The sequence below is a fragment of the Macaca mulatta genome, chromosome 4, assembly GCF_049350105.2.
Source record: "Macaca mulatta isolate MMU2019108-1 chromosome 4, T2T-MMU8v2.0, whole genome shotgun sequence".
Taxonomy (NCBI): Eukaryota; Metazoa; Chordata; class Mammalia; order Primates; family Cercopithecidae; genus Macaca; species Macaca mulatta.
In genome coordinates, this window is record NC_133409.1 from 182655640 (window position 1) to 182681199 (window position 25560).

At 40.8% G+C, this 25560-nt stretch overlaps 1 protein-coding gene across 10 annotated transcripts in view; it reads left to right on the top strand.

The window, feature by feature from the left end:
• Positions 1-25560, top strand: part of EXOC2 (exocyst complex component 2) — a 209956-nt gene that overhangs the window by 87948 nt on the left and 96448 nt on the right. For all 10 annotated transcript variants that reach the window (XM_015135401.3, XM_015135397.3, NM_001266944.1 and 7 more), the window contains 5 exon segments: positions 476-556; positions 9098-9243; positions 9382-9463; positions 10246-10348; positions 15761-15879. In XM_015135401.3, coding sequence (XP_014990887.1) covers positions 476-556; positions 9098-9243; positions 9382-9463; positions 10246-10348; positions 15761-15879 — 531 coding nt within the window.

Sequence of the window (25560 nt, forward strand, 5' to 3'; positions counted from 1 at the left end):
CTCAGCAGTGTTTCAGATTTTTAAATATTCGCATGACATAGTTATTGGTTGGACATCCCAAATCTGAACATCTGAAATGGGAAGTGCTCCAATGAACATTTCCTTTGACTGTCATGTGAGTGCTTCAAGTTTCAGATTTTGGAGCATTTTGGATTTTCAGATTGGAGATATTCAACCTGTAGTAGTGAGACCCAGGATGCCTCAAGTCTCCCTTTTCTTTTTCAGTTCAGCTGTTTTTACCGCTTGGTCTCGAAGACAGATGATTGTGTTAGGTACTATTTTAATGGTGGTAAACTGTGAATAACGTAGACTGGTGTCTGCTGGGTGCCTTGTACAGGGCAGCATGGTTTTACTCCTTTTCAGCAGTGAAAATACTGTGACCATTTTAAAAAGCTGTTTAAAAATATCATTTTGATTTAATGTATCTCCCCCCATTAAAATGGCCTACATTTTAACTAGATTTTTTTTTTCCTAGCCATCCATCAAAAGCTAGAAGCAGATGGAACGGAAAAAGTAGAAGGATCCATGACGCAGAAACTGGAGAATGTTCTGAACAGTAAGTTTTGTACTACTACCCATAACTATTTACGGACTTTACAACATGCTTTAAAATTAGTTCTTGGACCTGATATCACGGGATAAGGCAGTAAGTTGCATTTTAGTATTTATTTCTAAATGGTAATGATTTAATGAACACAAAGGGGAATAGAAACATTGAAAATGAATGTTCTGTTTCTGCTTGCATTTTATTTATGAGAAATCTTAATTTGAAAACAATCCACTTCTTGAGGAATAAAGTTTCCTACCATAAAACCGACCAGCATATAAACAGCATCTTCAAAGCTAGGAAAGCACTGAAGCAGTAGCCAGGATTGTCACTGACCAGCAACCTGGAGGAGCCGCCATCAGGTGTCTCCCAGCGTTAATGCAAATAACCTCAGCCGTGAGAGTAACAGATTCTTAGGGGCCATTTATTTGTGTATACCTTGCCTTTTTCCAAAAAAGAATTTAAGGCCGCTGGCTATTTAAGAATGTGTCTAAATCTGAGATATTTTGTAAAAATTATAGGCCCAGGGAAAATGGCTATGTGCAAACTTTTGAGTTCTGTCCACCTCCCTGGTCTATCCGTTTTCTGACATCCTAGGTCCCAGCCCAGAAGAAACTGATCAGATGAATTAATCCTTACTATGACATTACTGGCTTAAAAATAAATCACTTAAAATAAATCTTTTCACACCTATAGTTTACATTTGATAGGAATGCCCATAGGAATCTCCTTATTTTTAAATACAACATGTGATTTCATCATGAAGTAGAGTTAAGATTAACTGGAAAAATGAAGAAGACTCACACCAGATCTTTAAAGATTCTATGAATGTAAGGCTGTGATGTGAAGCTAGTTTTGCGCTTCCAGCTTAAGTTAGTCCTATGGGTGAAACGTTGTGAGCCTTTACGTGAATATCTTTTCACAAACCTGAGTGATCCCTAAGAGAAAGCATTTTCTAGAAAGAAGTGTTCTCTTGGTAGTAGCGTTTGAGTACTTGGATATCATTCTAAATTTAGGAATTTAACAGCACTTAATTTTTTTTCCTCTGATTATTATTACTTAATTGCCTTGAGATTTTCCCTTGTTTTTATCTTTGAGAACTAAGTCACCAATTTTGTTAAAATGAAGATATTCTGAATTCAACTCGAAAGCTCATTGAAGCTGTTTCTGTGTTAGCATAATTAGAGATTTTAAGGTCTTGAAAGGATCTTTTCTACTCAAGGATGTTGTTTGCCCTGGAGAAGTTATCACACTACTATATCTGTATAAAAAACACGTTTACTTCAGTAATTTTTAAAAGGTGGCTTATAGGGCCAGTTGACATAGTAAGTATATCATGGTATCAGAGGAGACCCTTGTCAGGTTTGGGAAATTCTAGGGTCTGTTTCATGTGTTAGGCTTAGCGTAGTGTGGTAATGCAATTTTTTTTTTCTTTAAAGGAGTAGTTTGAGAAATCGTCCCTTGGGACTTGGGGTATTAAAAATTACCTTTTTCCATATATTCCTTTATAGCCATGCATTTTTTTTTCCAGAAAAGCGTCATGTTAACTTTCTATTGAAGTTTGCTCTTTTTGGATAAAGTTCAGCTTAATATAAATGGTCACTTCTTTATGAGACCATTCGTCAGGACTTTTTGGTATTAAAATTTCCCTAAAATACCTTTCTTTATAACAATTCCCCCTTTTCCAGAAACATTTTTTAACAACATGATGTTGATGTTTGCTGTCCTAGGATATGTTTTTCCTAGTTGAGGCCAACTTGACAAACGTTTATTTAACTCTGGTTGTGTCAGGTTCCGTGCTAAGCCAGCCTGGGAGCAGAGCCGGAGGGGACGCAGCTCTGGCCCCTAGAGAGTCCTGCCCAGGCGGGTCTGTCGTTATCCGGGACTTCAGTGCTGCAGAACTGGTGAAAACACAGAATTAAAGTCACAAAAATTCAGTCAGTTCTGTTGAACCGAATTTATTTTATTTTAGAAAGGAAGGAAAGAATAAATGAGTACGAGCGTAACTTAGTTCGCTTAAATTATTACTAATGCTTTTCACCTTACGTATAATTATATACTAATGTATATGGATACTACTTTACTTTTTTTAAAAGTTTTTTTTTTTTTTGTAAATTGGGCAATCTTTCTGACTTTTAAGATAAGTTTCTAAAGGATACTGTTGGCTGCAAGAAACTTAGTTCATTTATTCAGAGTTTATCGGTTTTGACACTTTTTTTGAAATTGTTAAAAAAACAGAAATTGTTTTTTGTTTTCATGGTGTGTGTTTCTCATGTTTGTGTTTGAACTTAATAACTTTTTCTTGATTTCAAGCCAGTGAGGACTATCAGTTTATTTACGTCACATTCACATATTCAACTCTGTGTTCTTACCTGTTTCGAGTATATAGAACAGCATATTGTTCAGTAGAATTTCTGCAGTGATGAACATGTGGCTGCTGAGCTTCCAGTGCGACTGGTACAACTGAGGAACTGAATTTTAAATTCTTATTTAATTTTAATTAATTCAGCTTTAAATTGAAATAGTCCCGTGTGGCTGGTAGTTCCTGTGTTAGACAGTGCAGGTGTAGACATGCTGTGTAAGTCTTTGTACTAGTAGCTGTGGCAGTCATGGCTCACACTTGTGGAGGGCTTACTGCAAGGCAGGTGTTGCTCGAAACTATCTACGTATATTTAGTCCTCACAACAACCCTTTGAGGTTTGTGCTATTATCTTCACCTTATTGATGACAAAACTAAAGCCCAGAAGATTAATTGAGCCACGTAAGGTTATATAAATAGGAAGCAGCAGAGCTGCAATTTATAGCCAGAACTCTGGCTCCAGACTTGTGCTTTGAACTGCAGGCAGGCCGTGCTGTGTGTGTGGTTTTGATAGGCACAGGTTTCAGTCATCGCGGTTCAGTTCATAACAGCCATTCCCCAGCAACACCATGCAGAACTGCAGTTCCCACAGGGCAGTCACCATAGCTGCATAAAGTACGGTTCCCTCCAGCTCTTTAATTCACAGGTTGCTGTGTAATGACAGGTGCTGTAGATGATCGGCCACACTGCCTCCTTCCAGGCCACTGGAGATGGCCACTGTACGTCTGTTACCAGTTCTCAGCAGACAGCAAAGTGCGCAGTTGTGCTGCCTCCTTATCTCCCAGTGACAAACCCTACTGACATTTTACAACAAATGGTTGATCGGGAAGGGATTGGTCGATAAAAATGAAAGTGTGTCCAAAACCAGAAAGCTCTAACACTGGAAGTGAAATGCAAATCCAACAAATGGAGAGTGACAGAAGCTGGCTGTGGGGATGTAGGCCCTGCTGCTGTTTGAGACTCAAGAGTAACTTGGTGGAGGGGAGCTTACCAACATAGGTGAGAAAGTGTGAAGAAAAGCAAGAGATGTCTCAAAGAAGTAATGCTCAGAGAACCTCAGAGATGTTTCATGATGTGGACGGTGCAAAGGAAAAAACATCAGACGTTGATTCACAGTTAGAAAGGAGCAGGATAATCTGTCAGAGCACAGAAAAGAGGCTTGATTCATATTGTAAATTTTACAACAAAAAAGAAGGCAAACACTCTTGATCAGTTTTTCTACAAAGAAATATAGCATTTTAATTTTAAATGTTTCTGATGTTTTAAATTGTATATTAAATATTATTTGTACTTTAAAAATTTTTGTTATTCGTTCATAAGCAACAATAGTGAGTTTTTAATGTTTGAACAAAAATTTCTGGATATCACAGAACAAGTGCGATCTTCCCATTGATGATCAGATGCTCTTGCTGTGTTTTAGCTCGCACAGCTGCTGTCACAGTCCTGCACGCTGTGCAACACAAGGCCTGCCCGTGGGGTGTTGTCCCGCCTCTCTGAGTAGTAAGACACTGGTCATCGATTCATGCAGCAACTTTTAGTCCTTCTTCTGTAAGCATTTATCGAGCACGTTTGCTTTATCCTAGGGATATAAAAATAAAACGTGTGCTTTATGTCTGGAGATTATGGCTGAATGGAAGATACACACACATATTCAGGTGATCAGATGATGGTGTGATAATACTGCTCTGGTGGGAGTCCTCAGCTGTGGCTAAAGCCCACAAAAGGGGAAGCCAGCCAAAAAGTTGAGTGCAGAGAATACCAGGGGAGGTTACAGGAACCTTAAGAGAGGAGCAGGAAGTAGCCGGACAAGCAGAGGCTGGCGGTGGGCAGCTGAGTGGAGGGGGGCAGGAATGTCCCAGCAGGGCCAGCGCGTGAGTTCAGAGCGGAGATAGGCCGTAGCCCAGGAAGCAGGGTCCAGTGTGGCTATGTGCAGATAGGAGAGGTGTGGCCTCAGGGTAGACGGGGTCTGCCCCTGACCAACTTGCTGTGCAGTGGTGTGGAATCTGTCTTTATTCTCAAGACAAATAGTGAGCCATCGAAGGAGTTTCAATAACGGAACGATAGGAGATTTTTAAAGAGCAGTCTGCCATCTGTGTAGGGAATGGATGAGAAGGGAGGTACATCAGAGGCAAGAAGGGAGCAGCCAGAAGTGGACGGTAGGCATGTTACGCCGTGTCAGCAGTCATGTGTGTAGTAGTGGAATAAAGTAATGTAAGGGTGACGTGGCTGCTAATGAAGGTAGAGCAAGTGGCAGGTGAGAAAGGGGAAGGGACAGGGAAGGTTTGATATGTTACACAGGGAAAAGGAAGTAGTCGTTGGTGACTTACAGATGTCCGGCCTCAGATGGATGAAGGAGCATGTTTGGGGCATAAGGAGAGGCATGGAGATGAGAACATTCAGTTCAACTTACAGCATGTTGAATTTGAGATTCCTGAGGGGCGTGCCGATGCGTTCTTGCTGGCTCTTCCTGTGTCCCGCTGCGTCACGCTGGGCAAGTTGAAGAACCCCTGTGCCTCGGTTGCCTCCAACATAAAACGGGGGTAAAAACAGTGCCTGTCTTACAGCGACATAGCCATGTGCAGGTCAACTAATACACAGGAGGGCTTTAGAATCGCACCTGGCATAGCATCAGCGCTTCATGTCCTTATCGGCTGTCATTATTGTACGTCTAGTGAAAATATTTTTAAGGATTGCTCTTACGCTCGCAGACACATCTTGAAACACAGATTTGGGAGTCACCAGCATGAAGATGGTCGTTGAACAAACAGGATTGAATGATTTATCCCAAGTACTACGTGCAAAATGAAAGAAGAAAGCTAAGGATTTGGAACACTAGGGAATATCCAGAAGGGCCAGGATGTGGAAAAGAAACTGACATTTACTCAGTGGCTGGCCGGCAAATATTTCACAACGGGCATTCCAAAAAAAAAAAGAAGAAGAAGAGGAAGAGGAGGCGGAAGTGGAGAGAGAGAGAGAGAGATAGAGAGAGACAGAGAGCGCGAGAGAAAGAAAGAAAGGAAAGAAAGGAAGAAAATTAGCCCTAATATTAGCATTTCCCAATTTCTAAGGTGTAAATACTCCCATTGGAGTTGGTTTCAAGCTGCCAACTCAACTTGGAGATGAAGAGATGCTGGCAGCTGCTTTTGAGAAGGGCCCGTGCTGACGTCAGCTCTTCCTCATCGCCCAGGTTCCAGTTCCGGATACTCCACATAGAGGGTCGGGCGTGGTGCTGGGAACAGGCTTTCAGTGCTGTTAATGATCTTGTCCGTGTAGCATCATTATGGTAGAGCCAACAGCCTATCTAGTCATTTTCTAGTCTGTTGAAATTGAGGTGGTTAAGTCTCTTTGTGAATTTGTACATTTTAGAGTTACCCTAATTTTCCAGGCGCCCTGATGTTTCGCTTCCTAATCTCATTCAGCTTGCTTATTCCTGGGATACGTTGTGCTGTCGTGGGTGGGGCAGCAGGTGAGGGGCGTTCCTTCTATCCTGCCTCTGACCTCTCCATTCCCATCAAGCAGAGAGCAGATTAGAAATCACTTCCGTGGTCTGTCTCCAGTGTCAGTACCAAGGAAAGGACCAAATGGTCACTTTGAAATAAGAGAAAGCATAATATTTACTTTAAATAAACATGCTTGAAATTGTAAGACACCATTAGAATTACAGGACTAGGTCTTCTAGACGACAGGAGTTCCTGGCACATGTAAAAATGCTTGTTCCCTTGTTAAGGATGTAAGATCACTGGGCAGGTATGAGTTCCACTGATTGGGGTGTAATGCTGGCTGGACTTGACTTCCCATCTTGCACCGCAGGAAAATTTTTCTGCTCCACAGACCTGACTACACAGGTGGCAGCCACGTTGCGTTCACAACAGCATTGCTGTTAGTTCTTGCAGTTCCTGTGTGACTGAGACAGTGAGAGGCATTGTCCAAATTCACTGGTGTTGGAGACCATCTTTGGGTGAGGAGAAAGGACCAAGTTCCAGACCTTAGTTTGCCCAAGGCTGCCAAATGTAGATCAGGATTTGTTCTGCAGCCTCTGAGGCCAGAGTCATGCCCATCCACTCCAGTTAGACTTATTCTGTGGCTGGACACTGATGTTCAAACCCCTACCAGCTGCCTTAAAATTGGGTGTTCTTGGTGTGAGAATGTGTGTGGATTAGCACACGGGGGTTTTTATGGGATGACCTTTGTTGATGCCTTCCTGGTGGCATTATCTGTGACATCAGCCTCACGTGTGAAGAGCACCCCTTTTCTTTCATAATTTTGTTGTCTTATTAGTAGCCCTAGAGAAGAAAGACGTAAAATGCATTTTGTGAGCTACTGGTGATTTTTCTCTATTTGCACAAATCTTGGTTTCACTGCCCTCATGTATTTTATTACTGAATATATTATCTAAATGTATTTTATTACTGAATATATTATCTAATATCAGAGTTAGGAACTTCAGTTTTATTGTGAATACAATAAAATTTACAACAGAACAATAATTTATAGACAGAAGTTATCTCTAAATTAAATATTATAATCTCATAACTTATAATTTCTCAGTAACTTATTTCTCAGTATAAATTAAAATTCTCAACATATAAGCACATAAATTTTGGCATAAATAAACTTATAATTTTATAGTTTATAATTTTTCACGTATAAATTTTTCTCTCTGTTTTATTTAATTATAAGTGGGTTTTCTTTCTGTACCTGTTTTCATACTTTTTAGAGGAGTTAAAATTATTAGTTGATAATATTTTACAACTTTAAAAATAAGATGAGAAAAATCTAATTTTGAACTCATACTTTTAGCCTCAAATTTCATTATACTAAAAACTAATAAAAAATGTAAAAACACAGTGCTTGGTGATTTAACATCCAAATCTAACATATAAGTAATTAACCTTTTAAAAAGATTCAGGCTCCTGTACATGCCTATTCATTTATGAGCCTCAATTCATGAAATTTGTATTTTTTAAATGATAAATACTTTAAAATAATTTTCTTTGACCGCAGAAAGTTTTAGCCCGACCAGATTTGAAATCCTAATTCAGCCTCCAGTATGTGGTTTGCTGGCAAGAAGGAAATATATTTTTTCTCATCTTATAATAGAAATGTAGTATTCTGCATTAAATAGCATGTGGTGACAACAGTTATCCTGACAAAACAAAGGTTTTATATCAGGCCTTTAAAATTTCAACAGAATTTAAACATTATTTAGATAAAACAATCATGTTACAAAGATGACTTTTAACAGGATGAGGCCACCCACGGTGTGCACTAGAGAATATTGCATGCGAGCCACCCAGTGAGACTGAGGCAAGTTTTTCATCTTTGCTTAAAGTATAGTCACTAGACCAGATAATGCAGAAACTTTTTACAAGCAGCGATCAAACAACCGAAAGCAGTTTATCTTTTTTCTCTCCTTTCGTTGTGGTTAATTAAAACTAATTCACAAGTTGCAAAATTTAAACTATTTTTGTACACAGCAAATTTTGCTTTAGATAAAGCAACTCTTTCATTACAGCAATTCATATAGTTTGAGGTCTTTTAGGTAAAAAGAAAAAAAAAAACCTAGGAAATGTGCAGCTCATGTATACTTTTATAAGAATTACTGATTTAAGAAATATTCATGGTGCTGCCTTCACGTTTGTCATTTGTAAATTACTTATGTAATTTTCTTTGACTGTACGTAGAGATAATTCTGCCAAGAAATAGAATTCGTTTTAAATATTTCTTTTGAGCAACTTTTCTGAAAATGATTTCCTTGTTTTGTTTATTATCCCATGTGTAGATATTGAGTCCACAGAGTTTAGCTAATGTACATGTGTGCGCACACACATGCATATGTATGTGTTTTACCCTATTGTATGAAGTTCTGAAATAACCTCAGGGCCCATAATGGCTACAAAATTTAGAAGAGTAACGAAAATAAATGTAGGTTCACAGTAGAGAATTTATTTGGGCATGGTAAATATGGTTGTTTTTATATTGGATACCATTCTTAACATATGAAAAGACTTAGGCAAAATGGAAATTTTATTTTAGCAAACCATAAAAGAGACCCTAACCTTAAAACAGTCTGTTGAGTTTTCATGTAAAACTACAATAGCAGTCTTCACATTTTGTTTCTAGTGCCCAGTTACACATTTTCTGATGAAAATCAGCTTTCATCTCAGTTTCCTTTCCTCCCTTTAAAACAGGAGCAAGTAATACTGCGGACACATTGTTTCAAGAAGTACTAGGTCGGAAAGACAAGGCAGATTCCACTAGAAATGCACTCAATGTGCTTCAGCGATTTAAGTTTCTTTTCAACCTTCCTCTAAATATTGAAAGGAATATTCAAAAGGTAGAGTACATATTTATTTATGTACATATGGTTATAGATGTCATACATTTTTAAGATTTTTTAAGATGTTTTTTATATTAACAAAATGTCTTCATTTTGCTTTAATGACAGTTTTCAAAATGTTTCTTTATTTTAAAGGGTGATTATGATGTGGTTATTAATGATTATGAAAAGGCCAAGTCACTTTTTGGGAAAACGGAGGTGCAAGTTTTCAAGAAATGTAAGATTCATTTATTACTTTTAGATCTTCTACTTTCCTTTTATAGGAAGAATGTGGAATGTGTTCTGCAAAGAATGTTATATGAGTTTTAGTTTTTGTTTATATGAGGCTCTCTTTAAAATGTAAAACAATTACTTCAAAAATAACAGGATGACTTTTCTTATTTGACACATAGTGAAAATGAGCAACCGTGACTAGGTTGTTAGCCTGAGACATTCTTTGCCATTTGTTAACCGCAATGCTATTAAGGAGTCTTAGTTTACTGGAAAGAATCAATGACAAGTATTTTATAGAGATGGAAACCTACATTTTAATCTTCCCATCTTCAGAGAGACCAATAGACTTATGAATTCTTAACTCATTTAAAGGAAACTCAACATCTTTTGAAATTATTTCCAATGCCAGAGTTACAGAAAAATATAAAAGTTTAAAATGCTTTTTGGTTAAAGCCTTATCCACCAGGAGAAATATCACAGGGCTTTATTAAATTTAAAAATGAAATCTGTAGGGACTCAGAAAACTGAATTTAGTTTTTTATTGTGGTAAAATATGCATGCAGTGAAGTGTGCAGACCTTACATGTTAGAGGTCAGTGAGTTTTGACGAATACAATCACCCTTGTAACCTACACCTGAGGCAGTGTCCTGATGACTGTAGACAGGGCCCTGGTGCCTCTGTGTTAGTCGGCCCTCACCCCACGAAAGCAACTACTATTCTGCTTTCTGAAATTTGATTTTAAATTTTCATTCTGTAAATCTTGTGTATTCTTTTCTTTTTAAATAGATTATGCTGAAGTAGAAACAAGGATTGAAGCTTTAAGAGAGTTACTTCTGGATAAATTGCTTGAGACACCATCAACCTTACATGACCAGAAGCGTTACATAAGGTAAATCTTCTGCAAACATTTTGCTGAATCATGTGTATCTGTTTGGTACTGGATGTATCATGTAACCTTAAGGCTAACTTGAGGGACTTTAGGAGATTATGAAACGGTGAAGGGGAAGACAAATAGCAGAAATTTAGAGGTGTCTGGTGTAGGACATCAGAATTCTTTTGAATACTAATAGATTTGGGAGTAGTTATGGAGTTACTTTTTAAGACAACTCTGCCATTTTTGGGAAAGGAAAAGTAGTCTCAACCTCTTCCTCCTGCTGAGCAAGGGGTGCCTCGCCTGGGGGATGGTGTGGGTGCCCGTATGCTGTGAAGAGGGGCTCCCTGCGTGGCTGAAAGCAGAACACTGCCACACACTGGGTGGGAAGTGCGTTACGCCACAAGATGTGCTGCTGCTTAACAGTAGAGTAAGTTCTGGAAGGTTTTAGCCTGGAATAGCTTTCTGATTTCCAAGCCTTTAGTGGTCAGTGAGAGAGAAATAAAGTCACCAAGTGAGCATACTTTTTAAAAAATTGTAGTAATATTGGGCCAGGCGCGGTGGCTCATGCCTGTAATCCCAGCACAGCACTTTGGGAGGTCGAGGCGGGCGAATCACTAGGTCAGGAGTTCGAGACCAGCCTGACCAACGTGGTGAAACCCCATCTCTACTAAAAATACAAAAACCAGCTGGGCATGGTGCTGTGTGCCTGTAATCCCAGCTACTCAGGGGGCTGAGGCAGGAGAATCCCTTGAACCTGGGAGGCGGAGGTTGCAGTGAGCCGAGATCTCATGCCACTGCACTCCCAGCCTGGGCAACAGAGTGAGACTCCGTCTCAAAAAAAAAATTGCAGTAATATTAAGAGAGGTGAATTTCACAGGATATGAAGAGAAGGCCTTAGAGCGAAACAGTATCACATAATGGGAACTAGCTGTTAACTTTGGGCAACTGACTTGAGTTCTGTTTTTCAGTTTCTTCATCTGTGAAATGGACATGGTAATCAAATCTGCATCTCAGGGTAGTTGCAGAGATAATCAGAAATACATTTAAGGATTTAATACCTCCCCCGGCACATACAAAGTAGTCTGTAAATTTTATATGCATGTAGTTTATGTCAGGATTTGGAGATAAAGCGTATAAATTTTAAGGTTTTTATATCTGTGATTAAAAATACTAACCTCATTTTCTGCTAGGAGTTTTTGAGTTTGGCCTTTGTTCTCAGAATCACTTATTTTCCAAACTTAATGGTTTTTCCCCTTGAATTAGTGACATTGACTGAGTATCCAGTGGCTGTAAAATGACAGTAGACTCTGTATTTATGAATTTAGCTGTGGTCCCGTGTGATTTTTGAAAATAATGTCTCAGGAATAGGCACGGTGGCCCAGACCTGTGATCCCAGCACTTTGGGAGGCCAAAGTAGAAGGATTGCTTGAGTCTAAGAGTTCAAGACTAGCCTGGGCAACATAGCAGCACCTGGTCTCTGCAAAAAATCAACAGTGAGCCAGATGTGGGGATGCGCATCTGTCGTCCCAGCTACTCAGGAGGCTGAGGCAGTAGGATCTCTTGAGGAGCCCAGGAGTTTGATGCTGCAGTGAGATGTAATTGTACCACTGCACTCGAGCCTGGGTGACAGCAAGATCCTGTCTCTGAAAAGAAAAGACTGTCTCGGAAAGAGGGTCTGGCCTGAAAGCTGCTGTGTCTGCAGTTGTGAACTGGGAAAGGATCCGCACCTGGACCTGTGTCCTAGTGACGAGGCGTACGGCGGGTGTATGAGCTGTCGTCCCTGGCAGCATACTAGTATTGCCCAGGAGGAAGCCAGCAGAGGCACTGGCGGTGGGATAGAGAGGGCACTGTGATTGCAGGCTGCCACCCCTGCACGTGTGTGGCGTGCTCAGGCACCGTGTGGGATGTGTTTTACGTGTCCTCTCTAATCCTGATCACCACCACGAAAGGACGCTTGTGTGGTGCCCACTGGACAGGTGAAAACACCGAAGCTTGCCCAGCACACACAGTGACTGGGGGGACGGGATGCCTGTTTGGCTTCAGAGCCCACCCTTGCTTCTCTCTAAGCTGCCTTCATAAGAACGAATGTATGTGGGGTTTTTCCTGGTTTGTGGAATCCTCGAAGTTTAAAGCTGGAAATAAACCACACGTTAGTTATCCCACTGCTCTATTTTCTACCTAGAAAGCTACAGAGTTCCAGGGAGGCTGAGCGTCGCGTCCAGGACACGCAGCTGGGTAGCGTCAGACGCCCTGAGGCTGCTGCTTCCTGCTCTGCTCCTTCGCTGTGTGTGCTTTGTGTATTTCTGGCCTGTTTACACTTGTTATTTTAAACTTGCCTATAGTAATGTGTTAAATCTTACTGAGTGTACAGATTCTTTATGTTGTGAGTTACCATCTGAATGGATAACTCGTGCAGTTCTTATGACTATGTAACTTACTGGATATCCTTTAAAAGGTGGTGGTGCCAAAAAAGATTCTTTTAAGTAGCCTTTTAACTACCATTTTTCCTGTCATCTTAAAGGCAAAAGAGCAAAAATATAAACAAGTCAACAATAATTTATGTATTTTTTAATGATTATTTTATTTATGATGCTTTGAGAAAATACTGAGCAATCGTTACCTTTTTAAATTAAATGTTTAGTCACTAAGAAATAGAAAAATAAGATCAGAACCAGGTCAAATACCTGTTGGACTTTGAAATTTGTGAACATCAAGTAGGAATAGAGATAGCTTTATCGTGAACAACAATGTATTCATTTTCTTACATAGTTCAAATTATGCACAGTAGAAGGGAAAATCAGATTACCGCTATATTGTCTTACTATTGTTCACAATTTTTTCCAATATCGTTCACTATTTTATCTAATTTAAACCTTCCCAGTTCTTCTCCCTCTCCTTATTTCTGCCTTGATGCTGGCAGGAAACAAAGCTCTGCATATCACTTTCCACAGCAGTGTAGCTGTGAGAAGATCACGTCAAATATGACTAAAAACTTTCTTAATTCTTAAATTTTAAAATACTGAGCCTGTGTTCATCATAATTAACATTCTTTACATTGCTTTTTAATCTAAAAAGCCTTTTTAAAAAGTGTTCTTAATATGCAGTTTTAAAAGAAATGGCAGTAACATGTATCGTTCTAAACAAAGAGCTTTGAAATGGAACTTATTTTTAGCTGCATCCTAAAAGTAAACAAGAAACTTATTTGAAGAGCCCAGCACAAGTTGTCATACTTTTGAACTGAGTCTAGAATTTCTAAGAGAACAACTTTATCTTGCTTTGTAAAACTCTTATAAACTCCTTTACCTTAGTGCCCGTTAATAAGATGATAGAAAAAGTCTTTTGTTACTAAGTTTTGCAAGGACACAGTCAACATTTTAAAGAGACGTCTAATGTAAAAAGTTACTAAGCAAAGCTTATTGGTTCCTCTAGCTGTACTCCTGGAAAAGGAACCCTTGTACTGAACTGTCTACATTCCTGTTCAGTAATTTAACATTAAAAGGAACACCGTCCCTAAAAGAATATCTCTGTATTTTACTGCTAATACCGAATCTGAGGGCTACGTGAGTGAAAGTGTTGGGAGAAAGCATTGCAGAGGTGTTTGGAGGCGAAACAAGCCTATTTAGGGAGAACTGAAATGCATTATCCCCAGCAGGAAAGCATAGAATCACTTCTTTGGGGAGAAGAGACACAATGTACTATTTGTTGTATTTACCGTTCAGGTAATAAAAGAAGAAAGCCTGTGTGAGAGAAAGAATCAGATTGGATTTTGGAATCTGAAATGAATCGCCTGTGCCAAGCTAAATGTAGCTGGTTAGATTGTAGTTTTTTCCTCAGAATGCTCTTCTTATTTATGAGGAGCAGCCCTGGTGACTTCTTAATCTGGGCAAAGCTCTTCCTTCTAATTGAGCTGCCACTTTCTCCGCACAGAAACACATCCTGTTTGCAGCTGCCGGTGGTCACAGGGAGGAGATGGCACTTCTTGGCCACCTCTGGGCAGCCTGAGTGCGGCCCCTCTGCAGATGCCTGGATATCCAGCTCCCCACAGCACCCAGGCCCTCCCCGTCAGCTGGGAATGTCAGTGTTCTCAGCATTTTATTTGTTGCTAACATATTACAAAGTGGATTTGTTTCTCCTCTGATTGGCTGCTGATTGAGATACCTGAGTAACACATGCTCACCACTGGAGGAATGGGCTGGAAGCATGGGCACACTCCTGAGGGACTGAGGTCTGGCCCCAGGTCAGCCTGGAGCCATTGATGACATTTGCCACTGAACAGAAACCTCTAGACCAGAGACAAAGGACGGCATATGGCTTAACAACAGTTGTAAGACAATAAATTCATTTGGACATGCTCTTGGAGTTGATTTAATTGGATTTAGCTTGCTATATTTTATATTTTGTGAGGGCTGAGGGCCAAATCTTAAATAATATTTGACAGAAGTTTTTCTGTTGAAATATATTTAAATGGTCTCTATGGGTTTGGGTGTTTTATATACAAAGACTTGAAATATTTTAAGAATATTTAGGAACTAAGAAAAGCATCGAACTATACTGTATTTTCTAGGGAAATATTTTCTCAGTCATGAGTGTGGACTTTAGAGGTGAGTTGACTCCAAATCTCCTCACAGTTGGGTTGGCCCTCATGTCGCTAGAAGCAGTGCCATACTGCCATCTCGTGGCCGTGTTTCGTATCAGAAAGGAATTAAAAAGCTACGATTTAAAAACTATTTGCCCAGTGTCTGCTGGCTCCCACCTGTGTCCAATGTAATGACTCTGAACTCAGTAGAAAAACTCTGTGAGCTAAATGTAAATATAAAGAGAAATGCTCATCGAGTAGATGGATCACTGCAAATCGTCCTTGTCTTTTTACAGAGAGCTGTTCTTAATAGTTTTTTCATTTATGATATGAAAAAAAATTTTAAGCTCTGCTATTTATTTATTTTTTGTTTGTTTGTTTGCTTGTTTGTTTGTTTGTTTGTTTGTTTGTTTTGAGATGGCGTCTCGCTCTGTCGCCCAGGCTGCGGTACAGTGGTGAGATCTCCGCTCACTGCAACCTCTGCCTCTTGGGTTCAAGCGATTCTCCCGCCTCAGCCGCCCGAGTAGCTGGGATTACAGGCGCACACCAACACCCTTTGCTAATTTTTGTATTTTTAGTAGTGACGGGATTTCAGCACATTGGCCAGGCTGGTCTCAAACTCCTGACCTCAGGTGATCACCCACCTCAGCCTCCCAAAGTGCTGGGATTACAAGCAGGAGCCATCTCACTTAGCTAAGAAATTTGAATATATTTCATTGAGAACTAAATATTAAAGACTAATCTTTGACAGGGGACAAGACTAATTGATATAATTGTAGCCTTTAAAAAGTAATGATTTTAAAATATGCCAGCATTTCCCTTTGGCCTCAACCTTGGACTTGCTTTTTCAGGTACCTGTCTGACCTTCATACCCCTGGTGACCCTGCGTGGCAATGCATCGGAGCCCAGCACAAGTGGATCCTTCAGCTCATGCACAGCTGCAAAGAGGGCTACGTGAAAGATCTGAAAGGCAAGGATTTCTCTTCCAGTGTATTATGTGATTCCTTCATGTCATTTAAATACATTTTGGAAATGTTTTAATGATGAAGGCAATGACTACCGATCATCTTTTGTTTCTTTTGTGGGTTTTTTGGCCACTGGTTAGCATTGTACTGATGAAAAGGGACAGCTCTTGTATCGTGTCTGTTTTGTGGTTGATGGGCAGTGTTGGCGTTTCGGGGCAGGCAGTGTGATGCTGAGGAAGTGACATCGGTCTTTGGTAACTGCCAGTCTGTACATCGTTTCGTCACGTGTATGTTGAGTCCTGCTGTGTGCCGTGCACTGCACCCAGTGCTAGCAAGACAGAGCCACTGCCTCCCGGAGTTACTGCTGGAGGAAGGGAAAGCCACGAGGCATGTAACTAACCGAACAAATGCTGGGACAGGTGAGGAAAAGAAAAAAGAAAATCAGGATGTTCCAAAAGGGAGTGACTGAGGAGAATGCTTTAGATGGCTGGTGTGGGACTGTCTCAGAAAAGCCTCCATATTAGAACTGGAAGGATGAAAAGTGCCTACTAGCCACCTCCGCCTGAGAAAGGGGCCACCTGTGTGGCGGCCCCGAGGGAAGCTGGGGGAGAGAAGTCAAAGGCCTGTTTGCATGCAGGTTTATTGGCTTTGTTTGTGTGCTGTCATTTGAAGAATATTGAGTGTACTGAACGCCTGCTATGCTGCAGACGCTGTTGGGTGCTAAAGTCACAGTAGTCAGGACAACAGACAAGGGCCTGGCTCATGCAAGCTCACAAAGTAGTAGGGGAAACAGGGAACTAGCCAGCTGTTAGAATATGATGTGCTGTTTCCTATGACTGGGGAAGTTCCCAGTGACATTGGAGTGCCTAGGAGGAGCCTCTGATCCCGGGTTTTGAGGTCAGGGGAGTGACGTTCTGAGAGCTGAAGGAAGTGACATCTTTTGAGATCGGAAGGCGCTCTGCATTGGCCAGTTGAAATAGAGGAGGAAGGTGTTTAAGACTGTTCCAGGAAGGGAGAATGTACACAGGTTACAAGCACGAAAAGCCCTCTGAATCCTGTGTGCCTGGAGCTTAGAGTGTGGAGGTGGAGTGAGGAGACGAGCTTTCTTGGCCCCGTGACAAGTTCAGACTTCACCCGGAGCGCGTTGGGGAGTCGGTGACGGATTTTAAGCGGCGGCCAGTGGATTGGGGGAAGACCAGCTCAGACTTACTTTTGAAAAGATGACGACTCTGGCCGTCCGTGGTAGGTGGATGAGAGGGAGCAAGTCCAGAGCAGCGAAGCTGGTGAGGAGACAGGCACCCCACCTAGTGTGGAGGTGGTGGGCATGTGAGGAAGAGCACGGACTCTAGGGCCGTTCAGGAATAGAATTGATAGGGCTGGATGATGGACGAGTGAAGAGGAGGAGGGATGAGCAGTGATACCCAGATGGCTGACTGGCAGCCAGTTAGGGTGGTGGTGCCATTGAGTTAGGGAACATGGGGGAGAAAAGCGATTCTGCCCCTTTGTTTGGACAGCTTGACTTGGGGTTATCTGACATGGAAGTAGAGATGAAAGTAGTTGGATTTAGAGCCTGAGAAATTTGAGCATGGTGGGCGTACAGGTGGTGCCTTGGAACTCACGCATTTACCCAGGAAGATGAAAAAAGAAGCAAACCCAGGAAAGAGTCCTGACAAGTAACGTTTAAGGGACTGGTAGAGGAAGAGAAGCCTGTGAGGGGAACGAAGGAGGGTGGTCATGGCAGGAGGGAAACACGGAAGGGAGTGGTCAGCAAAATCCCTGAGACGAAGCAGAAGGTGAAAGAGAAACGTCCTTGTGATTGCTCTTAGGCTGTTGGTGGTGACTCTGGCAAACGCAGGGTCAGTGGCCTGAGCCCCTAACTGGATGACGTAAGAAGGGTAGTGGTCCTCATCAGGTCCCTGGGAGGATTCGGAGCTGTAACAGGAGAGCAGTCTTGGCAGAGAAGGAAGGACAATGGAGAGGTCGCCATTGTTTATTTCTAGCATAGTTTTGTCATGAATTAGTTGGCTTGGGTTTGAGGACTTTCCAGCTCTGATTCCATTTTTTCTAGGCTTGATATTTAAGAAAACCCAAATATCTCTGCTGAAGCCATGTCAACATCCCCATTAATGTTATTAATTATTTTAGATTTTTTAGCAAGTGAAAATGACAGCAAATGTTACACATAGTCTGTAGTCTTTGGGAATATTTAGAGAAGCTTACATATTTATTTCTCTGTTGATTCCACTAATAATTTTTGAGTCTACTCTGTTCGGCAGAGCTCTCAACCTTAAGGACCCGTCAGAGTCCACTGGGGCTTTTTAACAACTAATTCTCAGTTCTTGGCCTTACCCCTTCCCTCCGTGCCAAGCACATTCTAGTCCCTGTGGCTGGAACCCAGGCATAGGCATTTTCAAGCTCCCGGGTGGTTCAGGTGCAGCCAGGGCTGATCACCAGGACGCTGGGTGCCGTGCCTGGAGCAGGAAGTGCAGTGCGAGCTGGCCTCTTGGAGCTTGTCATCTAGTGAGAAACACATCACCTAAAAAATCACGTAGGCATGTATTCGGTCGGGATAGTGAAAAGTGTGAGGAAGTGGGGAGTACAGAATTTATGAAAATGTGTGACAGGAGGGTGCAGTCTGGTTGAGGGGAGTCCAGGGACGTCTCCTAGAGGAGGTGAAATCTCAGTTGAACCTGAACGACGACAGTCACTTTCCTAGATAGGCACTGAGAAGCGTTCCAGACACTTTCAGGTGCCCAACAAATGTCACTGCTCTCCAGCAAAGGCGGTGATGAATGCAGTCACAATATTCACCGGGTACAAGTAGGATGTGTGGTCTGACCGAGGATTTTCCTACTTAATCTGAATACATAATTTGGTATGAAAATATTTGAATTTCTGGAATATGTGTGTAATTTATGAAGACAACATAATTGGAAAAATTCCAGAAAATTTCATCTATCTTGTCATTTCTTTACCTAAATATCCGTCACCAAAGGTCTGAATCTTTCTCAGAGATAGAGGGAAACATGCCTTCATCTTCCCTTCCCTGACATCTTAATGTACTGCTATATGTATTCATTCTAAATTGCTTGAAGTCAGCATTTTGGAAAAAGAAAAGGTGGCAGAAGCTTTTGTGTAACTCACTTACTCTGAGCAAGCTTGTTGTGTACCTTGTTCATCACTTGGGAAATAATCGAAAGAATGTGCATGAAATGGGAGCAGTGCCTCAGGTTACTTGCTTTACTTCATCTTTTCATTAGAAAGTGGAGGGCCAGTGCGGTGGCTCACGCCTGTAATCCCAACACTTTGGTAGGCCGAGGCAGGTGGATCATAAGGTCAGGAGTTTGAGACCAGCCTGGCCAACGTAGGGAAACCCCATCTCTACTGAAAATACAAAAATTAGCCAGGCATGGTGGCACGTGCCTATAGGCCCAGCTACTCAGGAGGCTGAGGCAGGAGAATCACTTGAACCCAGGAGGCAGAGGTTATGGTGAGCCAAGATCATACCACTACACTCCAGCCTGGGCAACAGAGCAAGACTCCCATCTCAAAAAAAAAAAGAAAAGGAGAAACAATTCCTTACTACTCTTTGAACTTTACAATTTTAATGTCAGTACAATATAAATGTCTTAAATTCACATTTTATTTTTTCTTTTGACATTCAGACCATGCTTAACTGTTCCCTCTGTCATTGTCAGTAAACACTGCTAATCTAAATGTAGGTAATTCTAGCACATGAGAGCCTTTTAACTGGAAAATTGGGGTGGTTTTTTGAACTTAGGTCAGAAGTGATTTTCACTATTAAATTTTGGAAAATCCCACATATATTTAAAAGCAGAAAGGATAATGTAACAACACCCCATATACTCACCCTGACTTCAACAGTTACCAACTCATAGCCAGTCTCATTTTACCAACTCATAGCCAGTCTCATTTTATCAACTCATAGCCAGTCTCATTTTACCAACTCATAGCCAGTCTCATTTTATCATCACCTCATAGCCAGTCTCATTTTACCAACTCATAGCCAGTCTCATTTTATCAACTCATAGCCAGTCTCATTTTACCAACTCATAGCCAGTCTCATTTTATCATCAACTCATAGCCAGTCTCATTTTACCAACTCATAGCCAGTCTCATTTTATCATCAACTCATAGCCAGTCTCATTTTATCAACTCATAGCCAGTCTCATTTTACCAACTCATAGCCAGTCTCATTTTACCATCAACTCATAGCCAGTCTCATTTTATCACCAACTCATAGCCAGTCTCATTTTACCAACTCATAGCCAGTCTCATTTTACCAACTCATAGCCAGTCTCATTTTACCAACTCATAGCCAGTCTCATTTTACCATCAACTCATAGCCAGTCTCATTTTATCACCAACTCATAGCCAGTCTCATTTTACCAACTCATAGCCAGTCTCATTTTACCAACTCATAGCCAGTCTCATTTTATCAACTCATAGCCAGTCTCATTTTACCATCAACTCATAGCCAGTCTCATTTTATCACCAACTCATAGCCAGTCTCATTTTACCAACTCATAGCCAGTCTCATTTTACCAACTCATAGCCAGTCTCATTTTACCAACTCATAGCCAGTCTCATTTTACCATCAACTCATAGCCAGTCTCATTTTATCACCAACTCATAGCCAGTCTCATTTTACCAACTCATAGCCAGTCTCATTTTACCAACTCATAGCCAGTCTCATTTTATCAACTCATAGCCAGTCTCATTTTACCAACTCATAGCCAGTCTCATTTTATCAACTCATAGCCAGTCTCATTTTACCAACTCATAGCCAGTCTCATTTTACCAACTCATAGCCAGTCTCATTTTATCAACTCATAGCCAGTCTCATTTTATCAACTCATAGCCAGTCTCATTTTACCAACTCATAGCCAGTCTCATTTTACCACCTCATAGCCAGTCTCATTTTACCACCTCATAGCCAGTCTCATTTTACCAACTCATAGCCAGTCTCATTTTACCAACTCATAGCCAGTCTCATTTTACCAACTCATAGCCAGTCTTATTTCATCAACTCATAGCCAGTCTCATTTTATCATCAACTCATAGCCAGTCTCATTTTACCAACTCATAGCCAGTCTCATTTTATCAACTCATAGCCAGTCTCATTTTATCATCAACTCATAGCCAGTCTCATTTTACCAACTCATAGCCAGTCTCATTTTATCATCAACTCATAGCCAGTCTCATTTTATCAACTCATAGCCAGTCTCATTTTACCAACTCATAGCCAGTCTCATTTTACCAACTCATAGCCAGTCTCATTTTACCAACTCATAGCCAGTCTCATTTTATCAACTCATAGCCAGTCTCATTTTACCAACTCATAGCCAGTCTCATTTTATCAACTCATAGCCAGTCTCATTTTACCAACTCATAGCCAGTCTCATTTTATCATCAACTCATAGCCAGTCTCATTTTACCAACTCATAGCCAGTCTCATTTTACCAACTCATAGCCAGTCTCATTTTATCAACTCATAGCCAGTCTCATTTTACCAACTCATAGCCAGTCTCATTTTATCAACTCATAGCCAGTCTCATTTTATCAACTCATAGCCAGTCTCATTTTACCAACTCATAGCCAGTCTCATTTTATCATCAACTCATAGCCAGTCTCATTTTACCAACTCATAGCCAGTCTCATTTTACCAACTCATAGCCAGTCTCATTTTATCAACTCATAGCCAGTCTCATTTTATCATCAACTCATAGCCAGTCTCATTTTATCACCAACTCATAGCCAGTCTCATTTTACCAACTCATAGCCAGTCTCATTTTACCAACTCATAGCCAGTCTCATTTTATCAACTCATAGCCAGTCTCATTTTATCAACTCATAGCCAGTCTCATTTTACCAACTCATAGCCAGTCTCATTTTACCACCTCATAGCCAGTCTCATTTTACCACCTCATAGCCAGTCTCATTTTACCAACTCATAGCCAGTCTCATTTTACCAACTCATAGCCAGTCTCATTTTACCAACTCATAGCCAGTCTTATTTCATCAACTCATAGCCAGTCTCATTTTATCATCAACTCATAGCCAGTCTCATTTTACCAACTCATAGCCAGTCTCATTTTATCAACTCATAGCCAGTCTCATTTTATCATCAACTCATAGCCAGTCTCATTTTACCAACTCATAGCCAGTCTCATTTTATCATCAACTCATAGCCAGTCTCATTTTATCAACTCATAGCCAGTCTCATTTTACCAACTCATAGCCAGTCTCATTTTACCAACTCATAGCCAGTCTCATTTTACCAACTCATAGCCAGTCTCATTTTATCAACTCATAGCCAGTCTCATTTTACCAACTCATAGCCAGTCTCATTTTATCAACTCATAGCCAGTCTCATTTTACCAACTCATAGCCAGTCTCATTTTATCATCAACTCATAGCCAGTCTCATTTTACCAACTCATAGCCAGTCTCATTTTACCAACTCATAGCCAGTCTCATTTTATCAACTCATAGCCAGTCTCATTTTATCAACTCATAGCCAGTCTCATTTTATCAACTCATAGCCAGTCTCATTTTATCAACTCATAGCCAGTCTCATTTTACCAACTCATAGCCAGTCTCATTTTATCATCAACTCATAGCCAGTCTCATTTTACCAACTCATAGCCAGTCTCATTTTACCAACTCATAGCCAGTCTCATTTTATCAACTCATAGCCAGTCTCATTTTATCAACTCATAGCCAGTCTCATTTTATCAACTCATAGCCAGTCTCATTTTACCAACTCATAGCCAGTCTCATTTTACCAACTCATAGCCAGTCTCATTTTACCAACTCATAGCCAGTCTCATTTTACCAACTCATAGCCAGTCTCATTTTACCAACTCATAGCCAGTCTCATTTTACCAACTCATAGCCAGTCTCATTTTACCAACTCATAGCCAGTCTCATTTTACCAACTCATAGCCAGTCTCATTTTACCAACTCATAGCCAGTCTCATTTTATCAACTCATAGCCAGTCTCATTTTATCAACTCATAGCCAGTCTCATTTTATCAACTCATAGCCAGTCTCATTTTATCAACTCATAGCCAGTCTCATTTTATCAACTCATAGCCAGTCTCATTTTATCAACTCATAGCCAGTCTCATTTTATCATCAACTCATAGCCAGTCTCATTTTATCATCAACTCATAGCCAGTCTCATTTTACCAACTCATAGCCAGTCTCATTTTACCAACTCATAGCCAGTCTCATTTTATCAACTCATAGCCAGTCTCATTTTATCAACTCATAGCCAGTCTCATTTTATCAACTCATAGCCAGTCTCATTTTATCAACTCATAGCCAGTCTCATTTTACCAACTCATAGCCAGTCTCATTTTACCAACTCATAGCCAGTCTCATTTTACCAACTCATAGCCAGTCTCATTTTACCAACTCATAGCCAGTCTCATTTTACCAACTCATAGCCAGTCTCATTTTACCAACTCATAGCCAGTCTCATTTTACCAACTCATAGCCAGTCTCATTTTACCAACTCATAGCCAGTCTCATTTTACCAACTCATAGCCAGTCTCATTTTATCAACTCATAGCCAGTCTCATTTTATCAACTCATAGCCAGTCTCATTTTATCAACTCATAGCCAGTCTCATTTTATCAACTCATAGCCAGTCTCATTTTATCAACTCATAGCCAGTCTCATTTTACCAACTCATAGCCAGTCTTACCTGCTTCTCTCCCCTTCCTCACTCTGGATTATTCTAAAACAGATCACATCATTTTATCCATAATTAATTCAGTATATAATTCTTAGAAATAAGGATTCTTTTGAAAAACTGTAGCCAAAATACCATGACCATTACTTAAAATATGAATACTTTTAAAATATGAAATACTCCAATTTCAAATTCAGAAAGTTTAATTTCTTCAGTATCTTTCTGAGTGCATCGATACCATTGCCTTTGAGCTGATACTCAGTGCATAGGCAAATGGTAAGTGAGATGTGGCATAGATGCAGACAGAACGTTTCCTCGAATGGAAGGAGAATTCGCCATTAGTGAAATAGAGTGTGCTTTGGCCAGTTTGCTCTTCGGTATTTTTCTGTTTGTTATCATTTTTATATGCGTATGTCATTGCACACGTTAACTTTAATATACACATATCTACAGCCGGGCGTGGTGGCTCACGCCTGTAATCCCAGCACTTTGGGAGGCTGAGGCAGGCGGATCACAAGGTGAGGAGATCGAGGCCATCCTGGCTAACACGGTGAAACCCCGTCTCTACTAAAAATAGAAAAAATTAGCCGGGCGTGGTGGTGGCGCCTGTAGTCCCAGCTACTCAGGAGGCTGAGGCAGGAGAATGGCGTGAACCCGGGAGGCAGAGCTTGCAGTGAGCCGAGATCGTGCCGCTGCACTCCAGCCTGGGCAACAGAGCGAGACTCTGTCTCAAAAAAAAAAAAAACATATCTACATTTACATCTACAGGTAATGTCATTGTATCTATGTATGTATATGTGTGCATGTGTTTATATAAAATATTTGCCTGAATTATACATTTGCTGGGAATACACACAAATTTTCTTTTATGTCATCTACAACTGTTGTTGACGAGGGACCCTTGGTGGATATTTTATCATTGTCCTAATTATATGTAACATAAATGTAAGTTAATAGGGGGGAAGGCCTACTAAATATTATTTGGAATTTCTTTTGAGCATCCTCTCATAATTGTGACATTTTAGATGGGGAAGAAATCTGGGAAACTGTCGTTTTGTGGGTGACTTTAGATCTATTTCGCGTGTGACAAAGGTATCTCATAGAAGCCAGGGGACAGACCCTCGTCCTCTGTATCCTGAGTAGGGATGGGACTAGTGAGTGTCCAGATCTCCCCCTCTCACCTGATCACACTCCCTCCAGACCGTTGAGTTTTAGGGAAATAGGTGACTGAACACCTCCCTCTGTTTCGTTGTTGGAGCAAATACTGCCTCGAGCAGGATTTCTCACTGGAGTCAGAGCCGATGAGCATTCCCCTGGTAAGGGAAGGCTGGCTGGTACTTGCGGATTTGTGAAGAGCTGCGCCTGAAACTAGCCAAGCTAAATGAAGTGCTTCTGGTCTTTATTACTTTTATGCTATTTTGCTATACATAGGTGAATTCTATTAAGGAAATTTTACGTAGACCTCATCACTCACTCCTAAAATTATATATGCAGTGTAAATAAATGCTCTGAGAATGAGCAAGTTAAGAAAATGGAGATGAGTAAGAGAGCATCCAGTACCCCAGGAGGGATCCTGGGAAATGCGAGGCTGTCCCGGGAAGGCCCACCGTGCCCCCATTAGAGCCAGAGGAACTCATGGCAAGTAAGTTGGATGTAAAGTTGCAGAGCCAGCAGCCTGCAGCGGATGCCACCTCTCTCTTGATTGGAGTGTGTCTGGTTCTTTTCTGATGCCCAGTGCTTGGTAACAGAGTACTTGTTTGCGTGGCACCTGCTGTTTCCTTGAATTGATTATAGCTGTCCACTGAAGGCTGGAGCATTTGAAAAGGCAATTACTAAAGTAAGAAATAGCTTAGAAATGATTTGCCATAAAAGGACTGCCTACATTTTATCTGGTACTTTGTTGTAAAACTACATTGTTTTTATGCGGGTTTTCTCAGGAGCCAGCTTTTAAAATGAAAGCTTAC